The sequence below is a fragment of the Gavialis gangeticus genome, unplaced genomic scaffold, assembly GCF_001723915.1.
Source record: "Gavialis gangeticus isolate Ggan-Ray unplaced genomic scaffold, GavGan_comp1, whole genome shotgun sequence".
NCBI classification, from domain to species: Eukaryota; Metazoa; Chordata; order Crocodylia; family Gavialidae; genus Gavialis; species Gavialis gangeticus.
The window spans coordinates 2,298,626-2,310,887 of NW_017729033.1; the positions used below are offsets into that span (position 1 = coordinate 2,298,626).

Here is a 12,262-nt window from a genome sequence, read left to right on the forward strand (position 1 = left end):
GCGTTGAATCTTCCCAGATCCAAATCTACCGAAAAACCTGAGCTCCGTCTCACCCCTAGGCATGATCAACACCTTGGATCCAGATGCACCCAGGGCTTTGGTGTTCTCCTAATTGTTAGCTTAAAACCTTCCTTTTTTATTCATTTAACTTTGTATTTTTCTATGCAGTGAAGGCCTTGGCTCTGCAGTTTTTCTAGACGGCAGGATCCCTGAAATCAGTGACCGATCCTTGTGAATAAGGCCTGCTCGTGTGAGCAAGGCTGGTTAGACCAAGACCTGCATTTTTTTTTAAGGTCCATTCCCCACTTCCTCTGCAAAGAAATGCAGGCGTCGCTTCTAATACATGAGCCGTCCCTTTTGGGTGAATGGAGTTATTTACATGAGTAAAGTTAATTCTGTGTGTGTGTGTGATGGCAGCATCAAGCCTTAGGTGTCATGTCTGCTCTTGGGCAGGTTGCCCCTGCTCTGATGAGATTTTATTGCGTTATTCATTAGAAGATAACGAGCTTTGCTGGCCCAGCAGCAACAGTCCCGAGCAAGTCGCCTGCTGCAGGCACCCTTAGACTTTGCTCTCCCTGCCAGCTTGGAAAGCAGCATCTCCCATAGCTGTGTTTGCAAGGTGTTGCCCCTCAAGCACAGTTTGGGGACAAGTGGTTTAGGAGTAGGCCAGATCCTGCTGACTTAGTCACTTGTATACTCTGGAGCTGGCTACACGACCAGGATCCGGTTTTTGTCTTGAAGTCGTGCCAGCTGGCAGTGGCCGTCTGCTTCCTCTCCATCCCTGGGATGGCCGTGCTTGGAGACCAGCCGTGACGGGTGGTCTCAGGGCCTGATGGCTCAGTGGAGGTGGGGAAACAGAGTAGCCAGGGTCAGCAAGCTCTGCAATAAGGGTGCTGTCCTGTGCATGGATAGGGAGCGAGCATTTTGGGTCTGGTTGCTTCTGCCACCCCTTTATTGACACCTGCCCCTTGCTCACAGGTCTGGAGCTGTCTCGCTGTGTAGGCACCGGCTCCCTGGGCCCTCCTGTTCCTTGGAGGTCAGGGGGGCCCTGTAAGATGAAGAGGATCCGCACCGTCTTCAAGCCGGAGCAGCTGGAGAGGCTGGAGCAGGAGTTTCTCAAGCAGCAGTACATGGTGGGCACAGAACGCGTGGACCTGGCAGCCACCCTGCACCTCACAGAGACTCAGGTAGGAAATGGGCATCCAGCTGGGATGTGGCCAGGGTCCCAGAGCTCCAGCAGAGATGTCTTTGTGTTGCCCGCACTGGGCAGGACCATGGGAGAGATAGGCAAGCTAGATGCTCTCAGTCCTCCTCTCTATGCTGTAGTCTGAGGGGTCTTACTAGTTTCCTTTGCAGATGAAAGTAGCTTATTCTAGCTAGGAACACGGAGGGTTGAGCTCCCTAAGGAGATCCCATCGCGTTCCCCCAGTTCGCTGCACGAGTGGATTTAGGTGCCTAAGTGTGATGCTATTTCGTCTCGCGCAAGTCGCTGAAAAACAGGATCCAACCGCGCTGCTTTCTGTGACTCTGTCTGAAGAGGCAGAGGACGGTGTATTGCAAAAAGTAGATGCACTATTACTGGGGATCTCAACTTTTTTTGTACCAGGACCCATTTATAAACATCAATGGCCAGTCCTGACCCACTGCCCCCAGGCCCGAGCTCCCCGGTGCGTGGGGCATGGGGGGGCCCCAAGCAGCCCCTTGCAGGCTGCAGCTCTGCCAGCCTCCAAGGAAAAACCCATGGCTTCCCACATTTTTCTCTTTTAAAGGCGAATCCATTTTTAAAGATTGTTCACAACTCTTTTAATATATTCTTGCGACCCACTTTTGGGTTGCAACCCACAGGTTGAGAAATGCTGCGCTAATGAATATTAAGGGACTTGAACAGGGCACTTAATCACACTAAGGCATTTAAATCCCTAGATGCCTAATCATCAAGGATCCTGGTTTTCTCTGATTTAGAATAGTCCTCAATTTTTTATTAAAAAAAAAAAAAAGTAACCCCAAATCCACATTTTTCTGTGATTTAAATGAAACACCACTAGTGTGTGTGTGTGTGTATATCTATATGTGTATGTATATCTGTGTGTGTGTGTGTGTGTGTGTGTGTATAGTGGTGTTTCATTTAAATCATAGAAAAATGTGGATTTGGGGTTACTTTTTTTTAACTGAAGATTGGGGATTATTTTAAATGGGACGAAACCAGGATCCCTGCTAATCAGTGGAATAGACCATGGCCCCTGTAGTCACCAACCTGTGGAGCTATCTGTACAAGATCCCAAAGAGGCTATGAGCTTGGTGGGCTGCAAACAGGGTAAGAAAAGTCTGTGGATAATAAGCGCATCCAAAAGGCAGGATAAAAAGCCCATGCAATGCTCTGCTGCCTTAACAGAATCGTATGCAAGACACAAGAGGGGATAGGACAGCTCTACCTGGTGTTGGTTACCTGGAGTACTGTGCCCAGCTCTGTGCACCACATTTAGGAAGGATGCGACAGAACAAGGACCAATGGTCTCAAGTTGCAGCAAGAAAAGTTGAGGTTGTATATCAGGAAAAACTGTTTCACGAGGAGGGTGGTGAAGCACTGGAACAGGCTCCCCAGCGAGGTGGTGCAGTCTCCATCCTTGGACGTGTTTAAGACCCAGCTAGAGAAAGCTTTGGCTTGGATGATGTAGCTGGGGCTGGTCCTGCTTGCAGCAGCGGGTTGGACTAGATGTGACCTCCTGAGCTCCCTTCCAGCCCTTGTTGTCTGTGATTCTCTGATGTGGTGAAGCTGAAAAGGGTCCATAGGCAACGGATGAAACCGCTAAAAGGGAGAGGGGGGAAAGCAAGCTGTATGAGCCCTAGTCCCAGGGCTTAATCCTGCCCCCACTGAAGCCAGGGCAAAACTCCAGTTGGCTTCAGCGAGGATCCAGTCACTCCCACGCCACGGGTTGCTAACTGCAGTGTCCTACTCCACCTTTGGCTCAGATCAACCCTATCCTCAGGCCTGTCCTTGGAGGTATCCCCTTGTTCTGTGGTTGCTCAAGAAATCCCCAGGGTGCTGAGGTTTGGCATCCAGATGCCTCAGCTAGGGCAACAATGCTGCCTATTTACTTATTTTCCGGATGAGTTTGAGTCCCACTGAGTGAAGTGCCAGCAGGCAGGAGTTTAGCCCTTGCTCTTAATGAGGCAAGGATGTCACTCATTCAGTGCTGAAGCCTAGGATTTAACCAGAGGACGAGCAGGATGCAGCCTGGGGGGAAGCAGTTGTTTGGTGATTAGAGCCAGGGACAGACCGCTGTGTGACTCAGTTTCCCTCCCTGGGGATGTGCAGGCTTACATCAATGTCTGTAAAGAGATCTTCCCCTTCCCCTTCCTCCCCCCAAAAAAGCAACTGCCCCTTCACTTCGAGCTGTTATTACTAAGTGTCTCCATGGTCCCCATTGCCAAGAGACTCCCAGTCCCAGATCACGGGGGGCGAGTGCAAAACGAGGGGTCTTTACCGCCTCTTGTGCCTGTTCCCTCCTAGGTGAAAGTCTGGTTCCAGAACCGGAGGATCAAATGGAGGAAGCAGAGCCTGGAGCAGAAGAAAGCGAAGCTGTCCCAGTTTGGAGCGCCGCCGCCTGTCTCCGCTGACTTGACAGACCCCAAGGACACCGAGGAGGATGCGGTGGACATTGAGCTTTAAGTGACTCAAACGCTTCCTGCTATGGTGTGGTAGGAAGTTGGTGCCCATGTTCAGGGAGCGATGGATAGAGGAAGCTACTGGGGCATGCAGGGAGCTCCGGCTGGCCTCGGTGCTCCTCTGGGTCACTGAATGGCCGGGTTGAATTCTGCGGATACAGGGTTACGTTTGGGATGAGTCCATGGTATGCAATGCCCCCTGCCCGGCAGCCTCACGCTGCCATCCCTGGAGCTTGTCCTGTTGCATTGCCAGCTCCCATGACAAGGCGGCGGGGGATAAGTCTGGCTAACTCATGAGCGTGTCTTCTTTTCAGCCGAACAGGGAAGCACAGACCCTCTCCCGCAGAACGTCTAGAGAACGAGTCCGCCCCTTGGAGAGTTCAAATCCCCATCTGGACACCTGTGCGTGCAAAGCCATTGCGTTGTATCAATGCCAATGAGCTGCTAGAGAGCAAAGCCCTGGAAGCAGGGGGTGGGGGGCAGTAGGAATCCAGCGTGGTATTTTCCCTGTTTTTTTCCCCTGGCTGACTCTGTGTCTACATGTGATGTTCAGGTCTCAAAAAAAACCCAAACCAAAACAAAAAAGGGCTTTGCTGAATTTGCAATAAAATAAGTGGGCTGTGACAGAGCTTGGGCAGAACGAGCAGCAGGCCAAAATCCAGGGCCCTGATTGCTTCAGCAGGAGCTTTGCCGCAGGCCCAATCCTGCTGCTCGTTTGTGCTGGACCCAATCCTGACCTGGTATACAGCGGCGTACCTCCACCAGCCTTCGAGGAGTTTCCTGTGATCAGGCCCATCACTAGGAGACTGCAGGATTGGGCCCTAAGTGAGGGCATTTTTGGTGCCATGATTAATTTTCTCAGAAAGCCGTAAGTGCCTCGGGCTTAGAGCAGCGGTTCTCAACCAGAGCACCTTGAGATCCTTTCAAGGGTGCCACTGATGGGTGGGCAAACATGATTTAGGGATGTATTTGGTAGCTGTGTTGCTCTGAGACCAAAAGAAATGCAAAAATCTAGAACTCTTGGTTCAGAGATGATCCCTTTTATTAGACCAGCTGAGAAATTGCAAAAAAATTACAGAAAAAGATCATTTTTTTTTGTTGTTGTTGCCATTTCTCAGTTGGTCAAATAAAAGGGATCATCTCTGAACCAAGAGTCCTAGATTTTTGCATTTCAAACATGATGTATCAACCCAGAGATTTCAAACAGGAATCTTTACCGTTAAAGACACCCAGAACGGCTGTGGTCTTTCTGGGTTCTTTGCAACAGAAGACTTGCTCTATTATTTTCCTGTAGGCAAAAAAACAAGTTAAAATGAGGAGCTGGCATTTTCCAAGAGGTGCCTCGAGTCTATCAAGTGGTGCCTGGAGCCTAAAAAGCCTGAGAGCCACCAGCTTAGGAGCCGAGCACCGCCCTGCAGCCTGAGGGCATGCATGCTTTGCTTCCTTTCAGCTTGCAAAACCTAGATCAGAAAACTCTGTATGTCTGTGCACACAACATGATGGCTCCCACCATGGTTATGGTGTTTGGTCACTGGGATGCACTGAGATATTCCAGGGGAGTTTCAGGTCTGCTCCCCTAACAATGCAGTGAAAACTGGTTCGCAGCAGTAACAGAGGCTCCCCAATCCTCTTGCTCATCATTGCCTGGAGGTGCTCACTGTGTCAGGCTCCCGGATCTGTCCAAGTCTGACCTGCCCTCTCCCAGGTGGGTGGTGAGCAGGCTGCCCCCGCGTCTCAGGATAACTTATTGTGCCTCTGTTTGGACCAGAACCCTGTCTGCCACTTGGTGTTATTTATATCCTAGGAATAGCCCGATTTGGGGAAACGGTAATTTATTTATTTGTTTTGTACCAGAATAAAGTCTAGTCTATTTTAAAGGAGAGACAATAAGATGGGAGTATCTTGGGGGACGTGGATGGAGATGTGTTTTTTCTTTACAAGCGTGTGGGCATTTTGGGTTGGTTCAGGGCAGGTTGGATGGAGGCTGGAGGCCCTGCACAGCCCTTGCAGAAGGCTCAGGTATTCTGTATGCTGCTTTCCCCACGTCCAAGGCAGAGATTTCCTGCTGTCACAGCAGCCCTGGGATCCTGGGATGATCCAGAAGGAAAAATCATGTGCTCAAAGCTTGCAGCATTGCAAGAAGGTCAAGTGACACATCATGGGATTGCTTGGTGATCCAGGATGCCCGTTCCAGGCATAGATGACCCAGCCAGTAGGGAGACACCCCAGTGTGCTAAGAGATGCCTCCTTTTTGGGCGCAAGAAGCATAGCCAGCTGTCCTGCCCCACCTTTGCTCACCTCATTTTGCACCATATGCCTACAGATGCATTTGCTTCTGAAGCTCTCAGGCTAAAGGAGACTCTCCATTCACCGTTAGCAGTATAGGACCTATGACATGCTGCCAAGAAGTTCAGGGTCCAGCCAGAAGAAGGCAGTCATCTCATAGTAGATGTGCTTGTTGCCTGAAAAATAGGCCACGTTGCTTTTTAAGAGACTGTCACTACAAATAAACTCTGGTTGAAAAGCAGGATTATTTTTTCTCCTCATGGGATGTTTGGCAGGGGGGTGGGATGGACGACGGACACTACTATAATTTTTTTAAATTTTCATTTCCCCCCTTTTCCCACTTCTGACTTGCCCCCCTCTCCCCATTTTTGCCCTACTAGAAAATGTTGGTGAGGGCAAATATTTGGCAAAAAGAGAAACTCCGCTTTCAGTCCTTTCGATTGTGTTCCAAAGCCACAACTATTAATGAAGAACAGGCTTGAGAAAAAGGCTCCCACATTTCTCAGAAAGGAAAGCCAAACTCTAGGACGCTTGGTTCAGAGATGATGCCTTTTATTATTAGATCAACTAAGAAATTGCAAAAACCTTATTTTTTTTTCTGCAAGCTTGCATGCACACATGCCCTTTCTCAGGGTAAATGAAAGATGGTAAAAAATCTCTATAGGTAGAAAATAAACTTCATTTTTGCACAGAGGAAGCTGAAAGTGGATGACTATTCTTCTGCGTCCATGAGAGTCTTTGGGAGTTGGTCTTTGATGTGCAGATAAAGTAGGACAATGCCCACATTTCTCCAACATTTTACTCTTCTGCTGGCCTATACATGTATGAAAAATAGGTTTCTTCCCCACTTTTGACTACTTTCCCTGGTATTTGTCAGTCAGAATCCAGTAAGAAAGCATTGGAAAGTAGGAGGAACCCTCCTCCCCTCCATGACCTTGACATATTTTGGTTTAAAATTGTAAGTTCGCTTTTGAAAAACATTGTCCCCCTCCAAGTCTTAGTTGGAAAAGAATTAATTTTTGATATAACTCTTTTTGGAAAAAAAAAAAGATTTTTGGAGGAACTTTTAACACTCAACTGTAGATTGAAAGAGGAACTGTCTGTTTTATATACATTTCTGTCTCTAAACGGAGCTGTTTCCCTCTGGGGCAATTATTGCACCAAGCTAGCACCACACTGAAACAAGAAAATATTTTGGTGAAAATCGCCATGTGGTTTCTGGACAGCATGCCATCTTCTAGGGCTCATGGTGGAGGTGATTTTTTTATTAGACCAACTGGATTTTTGCAGAATTTCTTGAACTGCAAGCTTTCGGGCACAAACACTCTTCATTTCTCCAATGCCTGCGGAAGGGTGTTTGTGCCCAAAAGCTTGCAATTAAAGAATTGTTTTTGGTAAAAATCTTGTTGGTTTAATAAAACATATCACCTCTGTCACAAACCTGATTGCTTTTCCCACTAGAGCAGTACAGCTACAACCTGGATACCTGACACCATCCTCTATGCATTTATCCTTGTAGCACTCTGATGAGGGTAAAGGCAGTGTGATGGGGACCTGAGTCACAGATTAAGGACAAAATCTTCCTCTTTTTTATGTCAGTAAGGGGCAGGTGTCTGAATGAAGGAGTGGCAGCTTGAACCCAGGTTTCCAAAATCCATGTCCAGGGACTGTTACCAACCTCCACGAATGGATCGCTACTCAGGTTACCCCATCCTATTCATTTTAAGCCACCGTTTTAAACTGCTTTTGGAAAATTTTGAAAATGTAGGCAGAAATTTACCCATGTCTGAGGGCTGATCTTTTATTCTTTTTGGAAAACGTCAGCCAAACAGTTAATATATTGTTTTGCCCATATTAAAAAAGAAAGTGGATACCTTTACTTCAAGAGTCTCTAACCTCCCCCATGCCTTGAAATCTGGTGGGGGAGATGGACTTTGACTCAGGAACAACTGCTAGCTAAACCCCCGGGACAGACTCGACTCTGTTGTTAGAGCGTTTGACAGATGAGCTTGTTTTCTGTGGGTTCAAGGTATGGCCAAACTGGAAATAAAACCTGTGCTAGCATAATGCTCTTTGCATTATGCTATTATTACTATTATCTTTTGGTGTTCTGCCTACGTAGCTATAGTGACAGAGGCTTGATCATGCAAGTAAGCCTTGTGGCCAGTGATTCTCAGCCAGGGTACCGGGGTAGCTTGGGGTGCTTTGAGATCTTTTCAAGGGTGCCCCATGGTGCCACATCATTTTAGCACTGCCAGGTGTGCAAACATGATTCACAGGATCAACCCAGAGATTTCAGAGTTTCACGTGTTCAGAGTCAAAAACACTGCCGTGTTGTGTCTGACTTCTTTGCAGCAGAATAATTGCTATAATATATTTCTATGGTCAAAAAAGAGCAAAGCTGGCACTTTCTAGGAGGGGGCCTCAACTCTCAAAAAAGCGGAGAACCTCTGCATTATGCCCAAGGCGAGAAGAGACATGACCAAGGCCACACGGCAAAGCAGTGGCAGAGCCAAGAATTTCACTTAGCCAGCTGAGCCCCTTTTCAGTGCCGTATTCACTAGACAGTCCTGCTCCACCCCACCCCCCTCCATGACCCAAAATGCATGTGGTAGGAACTCAAGAGCAGCATAAACTGGAATGTAATATCAATAGGAAGGCAGATATAAAATGAGCCAAGTGTGAAGAAAGGCCAAAGGGCTCAAACCCTTGCACAACTGAGGCCTGATAGGACCTACTATATCACACCTAATATAACAGGGTTGTTGGTTGTAGCCTTGGACTTAAGGACATAGGCAGATGAGATTCTCTGGGTAGATGTGATTTCTTTTATTAGACCAACTAAATAGTTGGGGGGAATGTTCTTTGCAAGCTTTCGGGCACGAACGCCCTTATTCAGGCATAGGGAGAGTCTGCTGGTGTTATGCCATAATATAACAGGATGTTTTCCTGCATTTACGCCCAACAAAAAAGCCTGTAGCAGCATCTAGTGGCCAGAGGGCGTTCATGCTAACTAGCTCTTTACGGTGGCTATCAGAGGGCAGGAGAAACGGCTGCTAGGCTCGGAGCCAGCTTGGAGGGAGGATCCAAAAATCAGGTCTTTTAAAAGCGTGCCACGAGGACACTTGTGATTGCAGGTCGAATACAGCCCGCGTGCAGTGCAGAAAGTTATGCTTCAATTACCGTTTGCAAGGAACTAATTATCTTCAAGTGCTTCTCTGAATTAACTGCATGGGAACTGGCTGGCATCCAAGTGATTTTTGGGCATGCAGGGATTGGCACCGTAGGGAGAGGCATCCTTATGTCCACACACAAGTCCCTGGCCTCTTTCCAAACTATGGGGGGACTAGTTCTTGCCCCTTGGATGAAGTCCAGCTTGGGTGATTATATCCTACGTCCCCCGCCAAGTTTCCATTGGAAAAAAAATCCATCACAAATAGGGGACATCCCCCCCAGAGATGCATTTCTGCAGACCCCAAAGGACGTGCCTACAGACTGGGTCCAAGCCATGCTTGCCTGCCAACATGGGCCAGGTGCTCCAACAAGGGGATGATTGCTGGAGCACCCGGCCCATGATAGCCCTTGACAGCTCCACAGAGACCCAGCAAGGGGATGATCGCTGCCTTTTCCGGGCAGCGCCTCATAGGACACCGTATACAGCTAAAACATCCAGCCGCACAGTAATGGATGTACTGTGAGTCTCGAAGATTTGGGGCTTTTTCCCCTTAAAGTTCCAGCTCCTAGAGTCACGTGATTGCATGGCAATCTCCCTTGTCCTAAAAAAAAAAAGACTAAACTTCTAGTCTTCAAAAGCTTGAAATACAACCTGGGAAGGATCGGGAACCAGAAGACATGGATCGAAAGAATTATTTTATTGCAATCTGCTGAGTTTTAAGTTCCTGTGGTGATTTTAGGTGGGTGTAGATGGAGGGGGGAGTTGACTCATAGATTTTCAATGCTTACGGCTGACACTACAGGAACTCTACAGGGTCCAAAACGAGACAACAGACAGATTATTTTTTTAATCGCATCATTTTAAAGTGAATCTCATGCTTTGGGAAGCCTGGGGTTTGGACGCTGAATAGAGGAGAAGGGCCCCAGGGCCTTCCAAGGGAGGGACCCAAATGTGTGTCAGGGGTGGCCTGGGCCTGTGAGAGCGGAGAAGGGCAGCAGAGTCCCAGGACACCGGGATACTTTAGCATCTCCCAGCATTTTTGCTTTTTAAACTCCTCCCTGTGTCAGGATGAGGTTTCCCATGAGACAGAGGAGAAAATGACAAACAAGCCTTTGTTTTGTGCCATGCTGGCCAGTCAAACCTGGTGGAGACCTGAATCCACATGCACACTTGGAGGTGAAGCCCCAGCCCTGCCAGGTCTCTAGCATGTGATGAATGCTAAGTTGGAATAGCACGTAGGGTGGAGCAAACATGCACACGAGCCGTTGCAAAGTTGGGAGCCTGAAGCTGCATGCTCTGCAGAGCTAAGGCAGTCTCTTTCTCTTAGTGGAAGGACTGGATGGCTTGTTAATGCCTAATTAACAGGCATTAAACCCATTTTATACCAAGGCAAACTGAGGCAGACAGGGGCGTCACAGGTAGCAGCAGTGTAACCCTTCTGTGGTATTGCTTTTCCTTGCATGTTGCAGAGCAGCCTGGGTCAGAGCAACCTGCATTTTGGAGCAGGTGCTTGGAAAGAGCAGGTGAGCCCTCTAAGGGCCTGTCTACACAGGAAACACCTGCAACAGCCAATACAGACCAGCTACCCCCACCCCGGCTCTTCCTCTGCAGGAGGAGCTTGTCCACACAGAGGCAGGCAGGGCAATGAATCTGAATTAACTTGTAAAGAGAATGAGATAAATGGTATTAAAAACTTTCCAGGGGCATGCTTGATTGAGAATGAAGGTGGCCTTAATTTGGTTTAGTTTACTTTAGGGATGGGGGGAAGAGAGAAGAAAAGGAAGGAAACCATCTTTTGGCAGTCAAATAAGCTAGGCTGAATTTAGCCTACTAGTCAAAATACCTGTGTGCTCTGCATTGTATTTTGGGGAAACGACATGCCTATTGTGGTGTCCTTGGTATCTATATCTATAGCTCCTTTTCTTCTCCTCCCCTCCCAGCTGAAAGAAAACTAAACCAAATTAAGGCCACCTTCATTCATATTATATAGCTGTATAATACCTACACACACAAGTGCATATACACACACATGCACGCATATACATACACGCCCATATACACACACATACACATGCCCATATGCATACACATATACACATACGCATATACACACATGCACACATATACATACATGCACGCACCTATACACACACATATACATGCACATACACATACGCATATACACACACACGTACATGTACACACATGCACGCACACATACATATACACACATACACACATACACACACACACACACACGTCTATGTGTATATATATTTAATAATATAAAGAAAGAAAGAATAAACTGTTGAAACTTCCTTAGCCTGATGAAGGGTTTTTGAACCTGAAAGCTTGCTTAAAAATTGTTTTCCAACTATTTAAGTTGGTCTAATAAAAGAGATCAGATTCACCCAAAGAACTGTGTCTGCCTGTGTCCTTAGACCAACACGGCGACAACCTACACCCCTGTATATATCTTTAAAGCACATAAATAACTTATATAATATATACTTATATATATGCACTTATAATAATTATATATGCACATGTAATAGTTTTATATATGTTATATATATGCTTTATTTATTTTTATATGTATGTGTGTGTGTGTGTGTGTATGTATATATATATATATATATATAGAAAAGAACGAGCAAGCAAGTGCTAAGCAAGAGCCGGGGTCTAGTGCACCTAACCGATTCCCCTTTAAACCCCGCTCCCATTAATGCAGATGTCAGACAACCGGCAGGTGTTGCGGAGGAAGGCACCCTGGGTTGTTGGCCTGCAGCACCTGGGGCATTGCCCCCCCCACCCCGGCCGCTTGTCCTGCATCTCCTGCCAGGCCCAGGCCCAGGCCCTCCTGCAGCTGCCCGCAGTTAGTCCCCGCCCGGGAGGGAGCACCCTGGCCCTCCGTGCATCCCAGCTTGCATTGCCTGGGGCTCGGAGGGAGGAAGAGGAGGAGGAGGAGGAGGAGGAAGGGGGTAGGATTTCCTGCTTCCCCAGCAGGTCAGAGTTGGGAGGTTGCAGGCTCAAGATGGCTGCGTCCATGGGTGACATGTTCTCCTTTTGTGTGGACCCGGCGGGCCGAGCCCGGGCCGTGGTGGAAGTGCGGTTCATTAACAATGTCAAGGTGAG

The 12,262-nt window shown here is 47.8% G+C and overlaps 1 protein-coding gene across 1 annotated transcript in view; it reads left to right on the plus strand.

Annotated features, from left to right (window-relative positions):
• LOC109303594 (homeobox protein not2-like) overlaps positions 1-4,572 on the plus strand; it is a 131,547-nt gene extending 126,975 nt beyond the window's left edge. The window contains exons 2-3 of the mRNA XM_019525798.1: positions 979-1,187; positions 3,512-4,572. Coding sequence (XP_019381343.1) covers positions 979-1,187; positions 3,512-3,670 — 368 coding nt within the window. The 3' untranslated portion in view covers positions 3,671-4,572. The remainder of the gene's footprint in view (positions 1-978; positions 1,188-3,511) is intronic.
• Positions 4,573-12,262: the final 7,690 nt, after the last annotated feature.